This window comes from Haliaeetus leucocephalus, unplaced genomic scaffold, assembly GCF_000737465.1.
Source record: "Haliaeetus leucocephalus isolate CR32 unplaced genomic scaffold, Haliaeetus_leucocephalus-4.0 Scaffold577, whole genome shotgun sequence".
NCBI classification, from domain to species: domain Eukaryota; kingdom Metazoa; phylum Chordata; class Aves; order Accipitriformes; family Accipitridae; genus Haliaeetus; species Haliaeetus leucocephalus.
In genome coordinates this window covers 6,867,437-6,887,263 of record NW_010973013.1, presented here as the reverse complement: position 1 = coordinate 6,887,263, position 19,827 = coordinate 6,867,437, and the positions used below count along the sequence as shown (strand labels likewise).

The following is a 19,827-nucleotide window of genomic DNA, read 5'->3' as shown; positions in this document are numbered from 1 at the left end:
GAGAACTGATTAAAGATACTCACAACCGCAGCTGTGCTCTCCTCTTGTCCCTGTACCAAAACGGATGAAAGACCTTGATAACAGCGTATCCTTGGTAGGGGACAACGTTACTAGCTATAGGGAGCACATTTAAGGTGTTCACAACATTTGCAAGCACTGTCAGAAAGAGTTTCACGAGAGCATCCATGCTTGGAATCACAGAATTCTTCAGCACAGCTGAGGTTTCCTATGATGATGCTATGCTAGGCAACAAGATACAGACCCAGGGATCTTACCTGTCTCTGAGGACCAGTAGGTTCAGATTCTCGTCTCCTTTGTCGGATAGCTGGTGCTGAATGTAGGGGGGAGTGGGCTGGACTTCCTATTTGCTGTTCATGTTTACTGTCAGATACTGTTTGAGAAGGTCCTTCATGTCTGTGGGAACTGTCCTCCTCAGTCACAGGCTGCATACCCCGACTTCGCCCATCATGCGTCTTCGGCCTGACTGCAGCATCTGCCCCCAAACGCCTTCTCTCCTCACCCTCTTCAATAGGTCTTAGTTCCTCAGGCTCCTCATCCGTGGTTCCAGAGGTGCTTGGCTCAGCACCTGGGTGAAAGTCCTTCAGCTCTGTCTCCTTGTCAATGATAACCCACTCCTTGCTATCAAAGTCCTCCTCCTCTGCGAGTGGCACTGAACGGAAAGCATTGCTGAGGGCTTCATGTTCCACCGAAGCAGACACATCCATCCGACCACTTGCTTGCCGGTCAGCCTGGCCAGTATCAATGGACAGCATCTGGGCTGGCTGGGAGGAGCATACAAGCCGTGATGGAGAGCCAGGTAAATCCATTCGAGATCTAAAGACAGAACATGAAGCCATTAAAAATACATCAGGTTTGCGCTCAAAGTTAGGGATCATAAAAGTTGAGAGAAAAGCTGTATAGTTTATCTCGCTCATTTCTTGGTACGCTTCAGAAAGACAAGCTTAAGCAAAAATATTTCTTTAGAACCTAAAATAGCATAAAGATGTTCCCCTAAAGTGGTTCAGTATGCCAGCCAATTCAGCATCTCTATTCTTTGTAGATGACAGGATGATAAACAGTTTCCCCCAGCAACACCAATATACTCTTTCCCCTTTGTTAAGTTCTACTGGTTTGTGAAAAAAACCAAAACCAACCAAAGCACCCCGAAATCCTAAATTTACTATCTGACTTAACAGTGTCTCTGCTGGGCTCCTATAATCTCTTCAGCTGCACTGTGCCATCTCTAAGGCGGCCACATGAGTTCTTCGAAGCCAGCAAGAATCTTTGATCCCATTGTGCATAGATGACCCCAAAATACTTTGGAGGAGCAGGAAGAAAATATGGCAAGTATCCTTTTACAAAGGGTAGTATAATGAATGTTATAGTGGCTCGCGGTCTAAATAGCAGAGCTTCTGCAGCCATGCAGAAATACCTTTCAAAGAGGCTCTGGAAGCAACCTGTGCCCCAATGGCCCTGGCAGCATCTCAGCTGGAAAAGCCAGTGGCACTTCTGTCTTTCTGCTCCACAGTGTTACGATCCATGCTTCTCATTTGGCCTGCACCTGCTGCTTGCTTTGCTTCTCTGTCTATCACAGAGGCTAGCAGCTTGCTGCACAAAGCCAGAGTGTCCGCTGCCCAGAAAAAGACAGCCGCAGTGTGTTTTACAAAAGGATTTCAACAAGGACCATACAGGAGCCTTGCAGACTCTTCTGGGAAAAGCCTCCCATGCATGAGGGGAAACAGAGAAGTGACTGACCATTGAGTGAGGGTTGCTAAACAAAACTGGGTATCTTTAACACAGTGGAAGGTCAAAGCTGAGATGGAAAGAATTACAAGCAAAAATGAAAAATTTTTGACGAGGAAAGGGGAATTAGAGAAGGACGTGCATGAGAGGTTGATGTAGAGAAAGTTGTGAGCAAAAACAAAGATCTCAGCAAAAGCTGTCTGATGGATCTGAAAGAAATAAGGCTGTATTTGTTAAAGTCTTAAAAATGTAGGACTGTCAATAGGGAACACTAAGTATGCAAAGTAAGAATGCAAAATGGCCTACACTCTGCGTGTGAAGAACTGGATTTTAAACAGCTGTTGCTAAAAAATAAAAGAAACTCTGGATTTAGCCAATGTCTTCATCTATTCCCCAGCAGAGGAGAGACTCTGGGAGTGGAAGAATTTACTGCAGAAAGCCAGAAGAATTTCCCACTGCTGGGACTCAGGTCTGTGTTGTAAAAAGACAAAAACAGAATAAAAAGAAGAATGTGTGGCAGAGTGGAATTATATTTGCACCATACTTGGTTCAAGCTACTTGGAAGATGAAAAAAGATCTTGATTTTAAAAACAGGAGTTGAGGGAAGAAGGCAGGAGAAAGGGATTGTTTGGATAATGCTCATTTTCTATATTAAGTTAGCATGATGCTGAGTAGACAAGGAAGAGTGGGAGAAATAAAGGAAGGAGTTAAAAGCATTCAGTGAATACACAGGGCTAGTGTTGCTGACTATTATATATAGCTTTTTTCCTTTCCTATTTTAAAGAGCTTTTCTTCTGAGCAAGCAAAAGAAGAGGTAGCAAGAACCAAGAATTGTTATTCAAACCCTAAACTATTAACAGCAACACAAACAATCTTTCCTGAATTACAGAGAAGCATTACAGCTTCCCCCAGCCACCCGGAATAAAACAGTACCTAACAAACTGGGGGTAGTGCTAGGGGCTCATCCTCTCTCTAGTTCTTTTTGATCCTTCTTCATTTTCAGCTACTGTCTCCTCGTGACTGTTCCTCTTGGTGGAAGTCTGTCAGATTTTCTCTGAGAAGAAGGCCTGTCTCTCTCCTACCTCTTTTAGAGGGGCCATTTCACCAGCATGTCCTGCAACCACAGTCCATGCCCTGACTTTCAATGGAAAGAGGAAGACAGAGTAACAAAGGATGTGAAGGGGGTTACCACCACGAAGGGCTTATGTCTTGTAACACGTGTTCTCCAGCACGCAACACTTTAAAAAGCTTCTTTCCATTATTTTTATTATTCTTGGTTTTTGTTTATTTCTTTGCTGTGGATCTGAGAGAAGGTATTTCTATTACCCTCAAAATTAGGGTGTAACATGTACTTTTCATGTGCAAACCAGCACAATGCTATATGCTGAGAAATGAATACTATTACTACTGTTAATGAAAAGTAATGAAATAATGAAACCCACCAGATCAGGACCTGCCAGCTAGCTCCCAGAATACATGCATCCCTGTATGTATCCTAATAAGATCCATTCTTCCCTCCCACCTCAGGCCAGCCACAAGCTTTCTGACTGTTTACATTATCTCTGACCTGATGCTTTGCCTTCCCTCTGACAAAATGTCCCTCCTTCCATCTGTGGAGTTCTTCCCATCCAGGGATAGGATGAGAATCATTCCCACTAACTCTCCTTATTAACAGACATGAGTGTCTCGTCAGAAAGATCATAAAGCTCATGAACACCTCCACCCCCAAATGAACTTCCAGTGCCTGCTGATCTAGTGATCAGGTTGGTCTCAACAGTCAACCCACAAGACACTGCTAAAAGCAGTAGGAGGCTACAGAGGATGAGCAAACCTTCTTTCATGTAGATCTGCTTTGCCATCAGCAGTGGAGAGGCGTTCTGACTCAGGGCTGTTCACACGGCGGTATCTTAGGGAGCGCACTTGTGCAGTAGGGGACTCCGGAGGCACTCGGACAGGGGAACTGGGGCAGACACCATTTCTCTGCTCCTCTTCCACCATGCACTGAGTCTGTAGGGGGTAAACACAGAGAACCTCAAAATCTGACCACAGACATTGTTTTCCCATCCCTCACTGTTGCTCTGTGCTTTCTTCAAGGATACAGTTTCAGCTGCATTTTCACAATCTACACAAGCAATGTTTGAAGGAATGCAAGGGGCCATATGCCCTGGCAATTACCCAGTATTAAAACAAGGTATGGGTTTTAAATAGATTCAAATATTTAAACAACTTTACAAGGTGGCCTTTGCATTTCAGTTACCCTGAACAGCTGATCCAAAGGAGTCATCATGGGCAAACCTACTGCATACACAAACCCTAACTGCTTATCTATGTCAATATTTGTCTATGCAGTGTCCATGCATTATATTGCAATGTACATACTTTTACTTCAGATGAACTTGATATGACTAAGCCATCTCCTAATTCCCAGGGTGGTTTGGGGTTTTTTGTTTTGTTTTGTTTTTAAGTCTTGGTCCTCTAAACAAAGTCCTCCAGGACATATACTCAGCCACAACATCTGTAGAGCCTTCCACAGACCCAAGGTCATGCAGGTACCTGAACACGCTCGTGGACACTTGTGAGCATTGACTGTTCATACTCTACCAGTACATATTTTCTGTTTTCATACGGCCTTAGTGAATCTGATTTTTTTTTTTTTTTTAATTTAGCAGCAGACAAAGGAGCAAAGTAGGTGACTGTAACACAGCTGCCTTCTGCCTTCCACTCTGCTGCTTCCCCTTGGAAGAGGAGACCTGCTTAGGCAAAAGCGTAGAGGCAGAATGATCCAAGGGCTACAGCAGCAGTCTAGGATTTGCATTCAACCCTGTTGTGCCGCCAGCCATGCAATATCAGCTGCTACACTGTGCGGATGAGCTTTGAGGTGCCAGCGCAAGTTCCTTGTATGGTGAGTGTTTACCCTTCTCTGCAACATGCCCTCTATTCACTTGTCCTCTATTAATGCCAGAGGCTCTGAACGTAAGCAGGCTTCTCAGTAAAATGCTGCTGATCAAGACAGTTGCCTTTGTGTGTGTACTGTGTTTATCGCAAGTCAGTCAGTGTCCATAAATGAGCAGATCTAAACCATCCAGGCTGGGTTTGGAATGCATAACTAATGAGCCTTTGCAGCTAGGGAGAGTGGAGGAGAACTTTCAGGCATTACAGGAAAAGCAGAATAGATGATAATGATTTAATCTGTAATCCATTCAGGCCAGCAGAAGGTTAGTGACAAAGGAAGGTCAAATGCATTTGTGAAAGGAGCAAAGTGCTGATGTAACTGTAGGGTAATAGGCAACTTGGTAAGATCCAAGAGCAGAGAACTGGGGGATGGTGTGGGAGAGAGGGAAGAGGCTTCTCAAAAAATACGGAATGAGAACTTTGATCCAGTGGAGGAATGAGAACCAGAAAGGTCAGTGACAGTAAGCAAGGAAACTGTCCTTAGCACAGAAATGGGAGAAGTGGGACAGAAGGAGGTCTGAACTGTGTGAACAGAGAAATAAAGATGACCTTAGAGAGGTATTGGGGAGAAAAAACATAGCAAGATCTACTCATCACCTAAATACAAAGAGCAAGACAGGGAGAGCCAGAGTTACTTCTAGTGCTACAAGACTGGAAGATGAAGGATGGTGAAGCTGTGAATAGCAGAAGGGTGTTTTACACACCAGCTGCCCTTGTGGTTCTGAAGACACAAGGGATGCCTGAGATAACAAGCAGAGGTGAAGCTGTGCCCTTACATATCAAGCCTGCAGCCTCCTTTTTTTCCTCCATGTGGTGACTGTGACTTAAATAAAAACTGATTCTCTCTCAGAGAACAGTCAGACGAAAGATAATAAACCTAGCAGAGTGAAAGGACAGGCAAGAGTCAGACTAAAGATAACAACCCTCACAGAGAGAAAGGACAGACTTCTTCAGCTTTGGAGAGCATGATGCCCTGGGCTCTATTTCATAGACTTCTGCGTAGCTACTAAGCTTGTCAGAACTGAAGTGTTCATTGCCATGCTAACGCCCTAAGCTCCTTTGCCAGTAAACCGGCAAGAAATAGCATATCCCTCGGCAGGACAGTCACCTGGTCATGCTGTGGATCTTGCAGAAACCTCTCCTGCCTCTAGCTGCTGTTATGACAGGGCTTGTGAATGACAGCGCTGGGTACCTAAGACATGATGTACAACTAGCACACGAAAAGGATGTTTAGGACTCCCTTGTGCACATCTCAGTCTGACTGAAGAGCGTCAAGGCACCTGGTGGTTCAAAGGAACAGAAAAACTCATAGGAGTTACCAGGATTTTTCTGCAATACTCTTTTTTTTGTATGTGGTGGAAACAGAACTGTCCCACTCTACCAGGCTTTTCTTATTTCAAGTGCCTTCAAATGAGAACTTAGGGGAATACACACAGTTTACCAGTGAGAGATGAAGAAGTGACTTGAACTTGGTTTATAATTCTCAGTATTGGGGAATGCCACTGGTAGTGTTCCATACAGATAACACATTGATCCAAATTATTTGCACTGGAGAATTTTAAGCAAGTTAGATGAGATTATTTCTTGGCCATGAATAATGTTTTCTAATAAGACTAAGGACAGTGGAGGTATCTACAGTCCTGAAAGAAGGACTAACTTTGTGCCAGTAGAGACTGAAGTGAATTCTGGTCAGACCCAGAAGACTGGTAGATTGAACATGCTAGTCCACAAATGTCCATTAAAGACAGGTTTGTGAAGTGAATCTGATATGCCCTGATAATATTTTAAGTCTGTTTGATGAAGGTTTCTCTGCTAACAGATTCTGTATGTGACTGATGTCATGCCATGTGACATTCTGATTTTTAAATAAGAATTGAGATCAACACAACAAATACTAATTTACTTACAATTTGTAAGTTGATCTAATAAATAAACTAACTGCTAGATTCTCATACTTAACATTTACTATGGAATCATCATTCAGTGGTAATGCCTCCTGGAAATTAGGTAACATTTACAAGAAAGGACTCAGAAACTTCTTAGGGACTAAGAGGAAAACCAACTAAGTATACTTTATGCAAGCTAAGAAGTCTAATATGATCTTGGAATGCAGAAATGTAAGAATATTAAGTGATAGTTTCTCTCACTCTTCACAGTGGTGAAACCATCATTAGATGCTCCTTGTAGATCATGCTACCCTTAGAAAGGAAAGTTAAAAAAATGGAAGAGAAAAATTAGTGATGATTCCAGATGTAGAAATATACAGCTTATGAAGACATCTCTGATGAAATTTATTTTCCCAAGAGATTAGGACACAATAAAATTTTGGTTTATAATTTCCAAACCTGGGACATTTCTAATACTGTATCAGCTATGTAAGAACTAGAATTCCATTGATTGAAATATCAAGATCCTAGATAATGATATAATGATTGTACGAAAGAGTCACTCTAGCATTATTGGCCCCCAAAATGTCATTTGCATAAAGATCCAAATTAATCCCAATGGCTTTTACTCTGTGAGAAAATTGTTTGTAATTTTCCATTTCCACAGGGAAATTCCACAGTGCTTTTCAGGCTGCACTATATAGGATGCTATATCAGTGAGTCCACACGGCTTCTAGTAGTCTATGAATCCGTCGCCCTAAATACCAACAGCTACAGGAAATAAATAAATGTTCTTTACTTTGCTGATGCTGATCCTGAGTTTGTTGCGATTCACATCTGTCTCTTCCCAAACTTCAGCCTCATTGAAAGCGGTGTTTGGAGTCTGACCAAGACCTTCCGCTGGCCGGCCTGATAGGATGGGAGGAGCATTCTCTTGATCACTTAGATGTTCACCCTGTAGGACATCCTCAGTGTTCTCACGAAGCAAGTCCCCAGGTACCGGAGTGACATTAACCACCCTATGGAAGAGACAAGAAGAAAGGTAAAATTATCAGTGCTTAAAGAAGGAGGCCTATCACACTGCCCCACAGAAATTCCTTAGCAGCTTTTAGGGTATTACCAGGCTGAAAAAACAGGCAGTGCATCTTTATCCCAGATATGACAACCTGAAACAGAACAGGAGGATTCCACCTAACATGCAGTCACAAAGACAGTGGGATGGATCAGTAAAAGCATCACAGGACCCTTGATATGCAGGCTGCGAACTTCTTCAGAAGTGCCCATTACACAATATTTATCTTAGAAGAAACTTCCCCTTTTGCATGAGCAAATGAGGCTTAATAGGCCTTTTACCTTTTATCTTCTATAACGCTAAGCTTTTCTCTTCTATAGTATTACTAAGGATTATTGTTATCCCTTAAGGTCAGCCCCCTCAAAAGCACCAAAACAGACCAGTGCACTAAGCCTTATCAACTTTTGTTCGGACTCATTTCCACCTCTGAGCACCAAGCTTGGTGCACCTTTGCACCAGCGCGTGAAATACCCCGTAAAGGTCGAGGAGCTGTGTTCGAGGTGTGACGAGTGCATGCCCTCTGCTGTGTTCAGCTCACTATCAATCACAAACCCACCCCAGAGCAAGGCAACAACTGCCTCACAGCAGGTACTAGCACGGAAGCTCCAGCCATGTATGCCATATAATATGCAAAACAGACAAGCATATGGGCTCCATCAATCCTGGCCAAAAGTCTCAAGACATCCCTTAATGCGACTCCAACCCACACACTCACCCCAATAGAAAATGTGTTTTCAGGACAGCGAGGGTCTGAAACTGGGTTCCACCACCTTAGATGTATGTTAATATACATGAAGTCAAATCAAGTAGTGTCTGCCATGCAGCTCCAACTTCCCAGGATCATAGTGGCCTTGAAATCTTTCAAAAATGAACTTGTTATTGAGCTTTTTGTTGAAGATGTCCATAGTCCGACTGGCGCAACCGCAATACTCACCCAAACATGGCTGCTGTTTGCCTAGTGTTTTGCTGTGGTGGAGTAGAGGTGCTAGTGGACAACAAGATATCTGTACCAGCCTTCTCCCAGTCAAAGGCTTCATTTTCAGTGATGCCTCTTTCCTTCATGCTGTTCTCGAAAACGGACATGATTAGCTGGAATAAATTTACAAAAACAATTTATGTTAAGTAGCTGAGGGTGGCTCTCACAAAAAATCTGAGGTATGAGCGTGAGGACCAAGTGCATCTTCTAATCTCCATCTTACCTATGAAAGGTACCGAGAAATGAAAGCAAATGTCATAAAATCATATCAGTTCTTTCTCAGGCTGGTTTTGCCTTGGTAACTGAAGTTTCTTTAAATCTACAGAAAATTTTCTTTAAATCTAAAAAAATCTATAAATCTACTGATTTGATGAAATCTTGCAGTTGGCTTGTTACCTTAACTCTAAAGCCTTAATTTCAGCTCAGCTTTCCTGTAAATTAGACATATGCAGAACAGCACATTTGATATGTAGAGTTCAAGGGCTGCCAGAAGATGTAAACAAAACAGGAAAACGCAGTCCTGGGATGCAGACTCGTTGCAGTGTCTGGCTTAAATGCAGCTTGGTCTGAAGCCCTATGATATGCTTATGCACAGTTGTCATGGTTTAAGCCCAGCCAGCAACTAGGCATCACACAGCTGCTCAGTCAGTCCCCCTCCTCCCAGTGGGATGGGGAGGAGAATCAGAAAAAAAGTAAAACTTGTGGGTTGAGATAAGAATGGTCTAATAATTAAAGTAAAATTAAATGTAATACTAACAATAATAATAATAAAAAATATAATAACAGTAGTGAAAAGGAATATAATATAATAAAATAAATAAAAAAAAACAAACCCAAGAAAAACAAGTGATGCACAATGCAATTGCTCACCACCCGCTGACCGATGCCCAGCCAGTCCCTGACCAGCGATCGGCCCCTCCCGCCCAACTCCCCCCAGTTTATATACTGTGCATGATGTTCTATGATATGGAATATCCCTTTGGCTAGTTTGGGTCCACTGTCCTGGCCGTGCTCCCTCCCACAAGCTTCTTGTGTACCTGCTTGCTGTCAGAGTATGGGAAACTGAAAAATCCTTAACTTAGGATAAGCGCTACTTAGCAACAACTGAAACATCAGTGTGTCACCAACCTTATTCTCACACTAAATCCAAAACCAGCTACTAAGAATATTAACTCTATCCCAGCCGAAACCAGTACAACAATGTGGCCTGCCACATTTGGCTGCAGAAGAAAATAAAACTGGAAAAAGGATGATACAATTTTCTTTATAAGATAGCAAGTACAAATGCTCATGCTGACATGGTTTATGCTTGTTGCTTTCTAAGAACAGATACTCTTTAGGAGAGAATGAAGCTACTGGCAACAGTGCTCTGTGCATCAGTGCGTTACGCAGGGAAATCTGACATTCTGCTGTCAAAGGGAAAATGGATGCTATAGGCCAACACAGCCGTATGTGAGGTCCTGCATTTCTAATAAAATTATTCAGTTAAATAATGCAGAACTTAAAGGATTTGGCCTAAAGTCTATATGGAGAGAGAATATGGTGACAAACACATTTGGCTTATGACATAGAATTAGCACTAAGTTGTGAATAAAAATTACCATGAACAAACACCCTATTTGTTTACATTTATATTCCAGTTCTGTTTATCAGCATGATCAGGCGGCCAGGAGAGCCTGCCATTTCCTACTACCTTCCACTAAACTCCAGTAAAATGCCTATTTGCAGCTTTCAGTTGAGCCATCTTTTTCCTCCTTTTTTGACCTAGAATTAGGTGCTCCACTCCTGCAGTGGCACTATGTTTGATTAAAAGAATTCCTAGAGCTGACTATCAGTCAGACCAAGGAACAGGTAACACTTCTCCAGAGAGTGGACATAATATGGCAATGGTAGGAGCTTCTTTGATTTGAAAGGGATTTTACTGTTGTGACAGCTTAATATGATAGGATTGTGTTTCTGCTTGTTAGCCTCATGTCACGATGCCCCCTTTCACCTCTGATGGAAACGGGAGTTGTGCTGCTGCTGTTGGCAGGGTATTTCTTGCTCAAAACTGAATGTGAATAACTGAAGGGTCATAGTCTTGCTTTTAGTAAATGCATTTCTGGTATTTAGTAATCTTACATGGATGTTTTCTCATGAATTTGCCTAATTATTGAATACATAAGCTTTTAGACTATTCCTACCTTATGGCAAAGAATGCACCAATTATGTGAACCATCTTTGCTCACTCAAACCTGCCACCTGCTAATTTCATTTGGCAGTTCCTCATTTTCATATCAGAAGAAGCAGAAAACAATCATTCTCCATTCACTTCTTGCCATTCTGCCTTTGATTTTAAAGATGTCATGTACATGTCAGTCCTCTCTTTTTTTTCAGTATACTGTTCTAGTCTAATTAGTCTTTCCATATCTGGAAGTGAATCTATCTCTAGCCTCCTTGTTACCCTCCTCTGAAACTTCTCTGATTTCCAGATATTCTTTTTGAGGTGCAGGAATGGAACTACACACAGTATTTAAGAGTACGCTTCACACAGATGTACATTGTAGTATAAGGGTATTCTCTGTTTACCCTCTAATAACTACTCTAATTATTCTTAGGATTATATTTGCTTTCTAACTGCTACTTTGGCAAGGATTACTGTCAAATGACTTTTAGAAATTAATATCCCCACATCCTCAAAGACTCCTTCCAAGAACTCCATACATTTGTAGACAGATGCCCTTATAAAAGTCATACTGACTCCTGCTCATTAGATCATCCTTACCCATCTGTCCACTAAGCCCAGTCTCTATCACAGTTTCTGATTCTTTGTGATGTACATGTCAGTGTCAGGGACTAGGATCTTCTGAAGCCATTTAAAAACTGGTACTGCTTCTGCCACCTTCCACTCCTTTGATACTTAAGCAGTCTGAAGTAAGAAATCACATGCTAAAATTAGAAGTTCAGCTGTCTTATTCTTAGCATTTCTTCATGCAGTCAAGGACACACTCAATCAAAACAACTTTTGTTACTTTCTGCTGTAACTTCTTCTTCTGTAACCCTTGCTTTGCAGGCCATTTGGGATTTTACAGACCTCTATTGTACTCCCTGTAGGGTCGTCTTTTGCAGGCTGAAGGATACTAGTGTCAGTCCTCAGCTGCCATGATTCTCAAGCTACTCCATGGTCTTTTTGAGCTTTCTCTGAACCCTTTATACTTCTGATGAAAGGTCAAAGCTTTACAAGGAGCAAAGTGGAGTGGGAAAGTGCACAGAACAGTCCCGACAACAACCACGGTTCCCAGAAGTCATGCGAAGAGTTACTGGATCCTATCTAGGGATCCTCTGCCTGCAGACACAATATTATTAGGGACCAGAAGAGTCTCCACAGTCACTGCAAGCCTCCCATACTGAGTTTCCTTCCGCTGGGCCCAAGAACAGCTAACTTGGCAGAGCCAGGAGGAAGATGACAAGCAATCCCTCAGTTACATGGGATGTCAGATAAGGAGCACAGCAAGAGCCTTGTTGGGAGGTGTTACAGATGCAGAGGGCTGGAACTCAAAAGATCTTTAAGTTGTAAGGGAACGCAGGCGATCACCTAGTCCCCCCCTGCTCAAAGCAGGGCTTACCTTCCAAGTCAGATCCAGTTTCAAAGTCAGATCAGCTTGCTCAATGCCCTGTCAAGTTACATTCTGACTATCTCCAAGGATGAAGATCCCACTACTGTTTGACATCCTCCTGGTGATAACTTTTTTTCCCCACATAGCTAACTGCAATTTCCTTTGTTGTTGTGGATGACATCCATTGCATCTCATCCTTTCACTGTGCACCTCAGAAGAGTCTAGCTCAGTCTTCCCTACAGGTGGCAAAAGGCAAAACCAGGATGCCCTTTGATGCTTCCCTTCTTAAGGTCAAAGAATCCCACTTCTCCCAGCCTCTCCCCTTATGGCATGTGCTCTAGCTCCCAGTCATCTTGATAGCCTTCCTCTGGGCTCACTCCAGTTTGTATGTTTTTCTTGTACTGCACACAGTTTTCCCGATATGCTTTAACAAGTGCCTAACAGAAGGGAATAATCACTTCCCTTACACCGCTGGCTATGCTTTTCCTAATACAGCCCAACATATGGTTAGTTTGCTTTGTTGCAAGGACACACTACTGTTCCACGGTCACCACTACAACATACAGGTCTGCAGAAGAAGAGCTCCTCCCTAGCCAGTTAGTTGATCCCCAGCCTGTACTGTTCCATGTGTTTATGCCATCCCAAGTGCAGGACTTTGTATTTGCATTTGCTGAACCTCATGAGGTCCCTGTAAGCCCATCAAGGTCTCTCTGAGTATCAGTACTACTTTTGAGCATATCAGCTGCTTCTCCTGAACTGGTATCTTCTGTGAACTGGCTGAGAGTGTGCTCTGTCCCTCTGTCCCATCATCTAGGTCTTTAAGGAAGACACTGAACACTATTAGCTCCAGTACTGTATCCTGAGAGATACCATTAGTGGCTAGCCACCAACTGAACTTTGCATTGCTGATCACAAACCTCTGACACCCAGCAATCCAGACAATTTGCCACCAACCTTGTGGTCCACTTATTCAAACCACCTCTTTCCAATCTGGCTACGAAGACATTATGAGAGACTGTGTAAAGTCAGGGTAGATAACATTCACTGCTCTCTCTGCATCCATAGAAGAAGTCACCTTGCAGAAGGCTGATCAGGTTGGTCAGGTATGCTCTGTCCTGGATAAATCCATGCTGGCTCTTCCCAGGCCCCTTCTAATCTTTCATGTACCTGGACATGCCTTCCAAAAGTAGTTATTTCATAATGAGCCAAGCATCCCTCTTCAGCAAGAATATAATGCCCACCATAGCTATGCCTATATACCCCACTCCATTAAGAACTTTTTAGTTTGTATACCATGGACCTAAGTGTAGATAGAGGCTGACTTGCCATATTTTCTTGGCAGTAACAGACCTAGCCTTTTGGTGTCTGGACAGAACACAAAAACAAGGAAAGTGATGACAAAGCATGTGCATACATGAACAATATTATCATTTTTTTCAAAAACTTTATGAGTAACCATTTGATGGGGTTTGAGGCTAGATGAAGAGACTTCAGGGAAGGCTGAGCTCAGGTGATGAGGGAACGTAGGAAAAGGTAGTAGATGACCAAGTAACATCTTCTCATAAGACTTCCTTGAATCAGGAAGATATTCCAGTTTCTGTCTACTGGTTGAGAATAATGTATGTCTGTCATTCATGCACAAGGTAAAAAAAGTTATGTACACCTAATTGTAAGCTAAAAATTAGGCTCAAATCATGAAGGTACCAGACAGGACTCACCTCCAGTACACCCAACAGGTCTACATCACATGCAGACAGGGACCTATGAAAACAATCCCTTATCATGGTGCCTGTAGTTGGCCTTACTTGGAAAAGAGCTTTCAAGTCATAGGGAAGTTGTGGTGGAAGACCAGCAGTTTGGATAGGTCTCACTGGGAATTCCTCATATACAAAGGAAATGTTGGCCATTCTGGAACCCTGGGAGGTAACACGAAAGGCACAAGGCAGTATATTTCATTCAGTCTAGCTGCACTGTAAGCAATCACTCCACCTCTCCAGGATCCAGAAAGAGAAAGGAGGCAATGGCTACAGATGCAGATCGGATCCTCTTCCCCAACTACAGGGTAAGCAGAGATCGATCCACAGCACCCCAGTGAGAAGAAATACAGAATTTCCCCTTGGAAGGCTATCAGAGTCACAGAGGAATGGTATTGAAACAGGGGCAGAGCATGGACTGGATCAGCTTTTCCCATTTAGGGCTGTTCAGACTCCTGAGCTTCTTATTGGGCCAGATTTAACAACAGAAAGGGATACGCAGTAAAGAAAATACACTGGATAAACCAAACTGCGGCACAGCAATGGGAACTAGGGAACCCTTGTGGTACCTTTCCCCCCCCCGAGCACTGGACAAGGATTCATGACTCAGTAGATGTAGACTGGTGAGGGCATGGCTTGTCAGTCCATGTGCCAGGTCTAGAACATGTCACATCAGAGCGCGTCAACTTCCACAAGACAAAGTGCAATTCCAACTCTTTGAGTATCAAAACTACTGGTGGGATAAAGAAGAGACCCAACACGTTTCTCTATTAAAGATGTTAATGTCCATGAGGACATAAAGCTTAATTGCCCATTTTGTAGTAGCATACCATGTTTTGGGCTGATGCCTTATAGAATGAGAGAGAAGCAGCCAATTGTGCAGAAATTACCCATTAAACGGTCATGATACATCTTGTCAAATGCCTTCTTCTGACCAAGGTTCAGGAAATGAATCACAATCAATCCTGAAACAGCAGGTGAAAAAGGTCCCAAAACAGTTATGGATTGTCCAGATGCTCCAGCCTTGAATTCTCTGGGGCTCATCTAGGAAGACACACATGCATAAACTTCTGCACATGCATAAACTTCAGGCATGGCAAGTTGCTCTTGTTCAAGTTTCTAATCTGCACTGTAATCCCCAAGACAGTATTGAAGAATAAATATTAGGAACACCTCTTAAGTGGCAGGGGTCCCCTTTTGATAAGGGAATGCTCCTGATACACGTTTGTAAGCCCTAGAGGGATGCCTGGGGAGAAAACACTAAGGCCATGATGGAAGACTTCCAATAACTTGGCCAACATGAGAGGTCTCAAACTGGCACTGGTTGTCCACAGAGAGCCCTTCCCAAATGCTCTGACAATATCTGGTATCAACTGCATCTGAAAGGAAGAGGTCCATGTACAAAGCTCTTATCTTCCCACCTCTGCTCTGGATGTGTACAAGACAGCCATTGTCTTATACAATCACAGGTGGTGTGATCACTTTTTCTTGGGTGAAATGCAATTCACAATCCACCAGCTGAGGGAATCTGATGGACTCCCAGGTAAAGACATTCCAATTTCTATAATCTTCCAGGACCAAAGGTCACCATTTCTTTTCTGATACTCACTGCAAAAAGATGGATCTCTGGGGAGAGAAGCTAGCCACCTCCCCAACCATACCTGAAACTATCCCTCTACCAGTTGGACCCAGCATGCAACTGTAGCAGAAAAGATTTTCATGCAACTTTCTCACATCCTATCTTCACTATGCCAGGGGAAAGGCATGTCTCTCTTGCTGTCAAATGAGTCAGAAAACCCCAAAGTATTGCTCTAATGCCCACATCCTCCTGCTGTGAAAGTGCTGAAAGTTTGATCCTAACCATGAACCAATACTGACAATGATCCATTAAAGGGACAGGCCTGATGTCAGAGGCCATGAGCCCAAGAAGTGCAAAACCACAAGGTGTAAGTAAGATCCATCACATAACAGCTCAACTCTATTTTATTCTACCATCATTTTCTTCACCTATGCCTAGGCAAAGCTTGTGCCATCTATCCAGCAGAGAGTAGTGGTCTCCAGTCACACTTAGTCTTTAGTTACAGCCTGGTATCTCTCTCTTCTGATGTGATCTCAGGGGCCCAGAACTGTGATAAAATCACCACTCAGCGTGAAGTGTGCTCCAGAGGATCTAAAATGGCAAGGGAAGGCAGATGACTACTGACAAACACTATTTGATGGCTTGGCTTTGGGGCATAGATGTCAGTAGTTAAGAACTAGACACTTCCCATGGATCTAGAGCCACAGTCTGTGACCAAGTATGATCTTGGGAACCTTCACTGCCATGGGAAGTAGGTCCAGGAATAACAGGCTCACCATTCCATCAGCTTCTGGGCCCAGCTAAGGTCACTGGCTAAGTAAGAGCAAACCTGCTGCAGACACACAATGGAGTAATCCCATTTTCCCCCCAAGGCAGGCGACTACTTGGATGCTGCAGAGCATCAGCTGAGGTCCTGAGTGTTAGCAATGTTATTTTCATGCTTTAAGGAGGATTACGGTCTTCCCAGTCAGAGCTGGTAGGGGAAAAGACAGTAGTTTAATTATTTAATTGAGGCAAACGAGAGATAATCATGGTGGCTAACAAGTGCAAAAAAGAAAAAAACCCAATCACATAGGGGCAAGAATGCAAGTAGGAGAATTGGAAAACTAGAGAGAAAGGAGATAATTCACACAGACAGAAAAAGCCATAAGCAAGGCTAGGGGGTAGATGGGAGAGAGAGAGAAATATGGCTCTGAGTGGTGGGAGAGGACTGGGGTCCTTTTTTTTGTTTGTAATGGGGTTTTTGTTTTTTTGTTTGTTTGTTTGTTTTGCTTTTTTTAAACAACAATACGGAGAAGGAAGGAGGGGAGGGGAGTCATGGGGTTACTGAGATGAAGTATGTGCATTGCCTTCCACCTCTCAAACTTTCTTCCTGTGACAGTGATAAAACAAGTCTGAAGATAGCAGATGCAGTTGCTTTTTCTTTCATGCATCAGTTAAGATGTGCTGCACAATGGTGGTGAGGGCTATAGATGTATTTCACCCCTCTCCCTTTCCCATCCTTCACACTAGCATATCTGCTTAGATGAACAATCCCAGATGCTGACGGTGGCAGAGCTGAAGAAAAAGATTGCAAACTTCAGGGCATGGACCACTTGGAGCAAGGTGGACAGCAGCAGCGGCCAGTCCCCTATTTGTCCCCATTTACAAAGGAGCAAGAAAGGAGGGGCTGACCCAGTACGGCTCTTCTTACATTCATGTCTGGCCTCTTTCTAAAGCCAAAAGCATCCTATGATATCCAGCATCCTGCAAAGCCAGAAGACATACATCAGGAGAAGTTAGAGAGATAATACATCAGAATTCAGACAGTGAGGGAGGAGGGAGCAGTCAGAACGATCTTATTATTGGATGCTCACATGCAGCGTTTATGCATCATTCCCCACTTCAAAATGATGGAGATGGCAGAGGAAGGATTTTACCAAAACCTCATGCTACTGCAAAGGAAGCCAAAGCTTTACTTGGTACACAGAAATAGGAGCAATCAAAACTGCATTTCCACTGGATAAAATAGATAAAATATTAGGAAGTCTTGGGAATGGAATAGAACATCGTAACTGCAGTTTATCACTTCATGGGCTACATACGTCTTGAACATGCAATGCTGGCAAGTCCCCACCTCACGAAGGTACAGCTGGACAAGGTTCAGAGAAGGACACAAACCAAAGGTGTGGAAAGGTTTCCTTCTGGGCAAAAAGCAAGTGAGTAGACTAGGATCCTTCAGTCTGGGCAAAAGAGTAACCAAAGAGCAATACCATGGAGGCCTGTAAGATTCTGTGTGGCTGGGAAGCGGCAGAGGGGCTAGGGACCAGCTTTCACAGTTATGTCCAAGATGTAAGGGGCATTAAATAAGGCTGGCAGATGGCAAGTTTAGAACAAACAGAAGAAAGTAGTTCTTCTCACAGCAAGCACTTAAGCTGTGGTGCCTCCCTGCCACATGATGGATGCTAAAGGTTTTACATGAATTCAGGAGAAGACTGGACAAGTTCATGGAAGACAAATTCATTGAGGGCTCTGAAATAGAGACATTTTTGGTTTAGGAGATTCTTGAGCCTCAGGGATCCTTGATCCTGGAGCTTTGAGAGTTTTCTGGGGAAATGTCAGTAAATACTCATTCTTCTATAATCTTCGCACAACTAACACCACTGGAGACACACTACTAGGCCAGAAAAACCTTTTCTCCAGCCCAGTGAAGCTGCCCTTTCATCATAATTTCTCTCAAAGAGGAGAACTCAGAGGTCGACTATTGCTGGGTAGCTATATGAAACACCAAACCCGTCCAGCTAAAGGACAGCATTCAGTCATAATCCTCACCTAGTGATTAGCATACATCTTAAATTGAATTATATTAAAAAGCTAAGAAGGGAAATGGTGACCTGTAAATTCAAATTATATTCATATATGGTTTATTCTGTTTCCTTATTCCTAATCCTGTCATTCCAATTTTTAAATAAACCATGACTTTATATATTAGCAGACATACTTCCCAATTTCCTTAATGTCCCTGAGGGTCTGGTACTGGTGACAAATTCAGATGCCACCTAATATAGTTTTTAATCTTTCACAGTAATAAATCCAGATAAATCAATATAAAGACATCTCTGGAGCCGAGATGTTTGGAGAATTTGCTGGCTGGAATAGGCCTCCAAGTCAAGCTAGAAGAATCAGTGTTTGGTGGCAAGCTGCAGATGCCAGACTTTTGTGGGGAGTTCCCTTTAGGAAGCTTCTTCCCAGAGCTGCGCCTGCAAGAAACTGAAGGTAAAGAGGCAATTCACAGCTTCAGACAAATCCCCTACTGTGAAAGCGCTGTTCATGATTTGTACTGCACTAAAATTGTCTGGAAACATCTCCTTCCATTTCCATCTGAAGGGTGGCTTTTCAGTACTGTCAGGACACAATTATTTTAACTGGAATAGAATATAGGAGGATGTAAGTTCAAAAGGAGCTTTGGAGATCTCTAATCCAACCATCTGCTCAAACCAGGGCTAACTGCAAAGTCAGATCAGGTTCCTCATTCAGTCAACTTTTGGAAATCCCCAAGGATGAAAATTCCACAACTCCTCTAGGTACCTGTTCCCTACTTAAGAACCCTCATTCTGATCTCCCCCCCAAGATTTAGTCACAATTTCCCTTGCTGCCTCTGAGAAAAGTCTGCCTCTTTTCTCCCCGCAACTGTCCTTGAGGCAGTGGAAAACAGCAATCAGATCCCCTCTTTGACTTTTCTTCTCCAGGCTAAACAAATCCATCTCCCTCAGCATCTCCTCAGTCCACTTCCATCCCTCTACAGCCCTCCATCTTAGTGGTAAATGTTATTTTTCCACTGTACTACCCAGAATGTATTTGCCTTTTTTTTTCTTTTTTAAAAAGTTGTGGTTGCTATGCTGCAACATGTACATGGCTAAAATACAAAAGCATTGTTGGAGAGAGTTTGCTGGAACACCCTCCTACCATTTTCCCACTCATTTGATGCACTATCAACAGGAGCAGGCACTCATGTAAGACTGCACAGATCTGCTAATAAAATGTTGTCTTCATCATTCTGGCTTTAATGGTACAGAGAAAACCACTGAGATAAAAAAAGGGACACAGAATCAAGTTGCCTCAGTTATATTGTGTTGGCTGAGCTATTGTAACTGATCACATAACATGCTGATAGCAAACAATGAATGGGAAAAAAAAAGTATGTTAAGATGAGTATTAAAGAAAGAGATAATAATAGCTAAGGCCCACATGAGTCTGCAAGAAAACAAAGGGGCTGGTGTGTACTGTTAA

At 42.9% G+C, this 19,827-nt stretch overlaps 1 protein-coding gene across 1 annotated transcript in view; it reads right to left on the bottom strand.

Moving 5' to 3' along the window:
* TTBK1 (tau tubulin kinase 1) overlaps positions 1-19,827 on the bottom strand; it is a 95,571-nt gene that overhangs the window by 29,313 nt on the left and 46,431 nt on the right. The window contains exons 10-13 of the mRNA XM_010577805.1: positions 8,588-8,742; positions 7,381-7,600; positions 3,575-3,750; positions 276-834 (exon numbers count right to left, since the gene is read on the bottom strand). Of these exons, the coding sequence (XP_010576107.1) occupies positions 276-834; positions 3,575-3,750; positions 7,381-7,600; positions 8,588-8,742 (1,110 nt within the window). The remainder of the gene's footprint in view (positions 1-275; positions 835-3,574; positions 3,751-7,380; positions 7,601-8,587; positions 8,743-19,827) is intronic.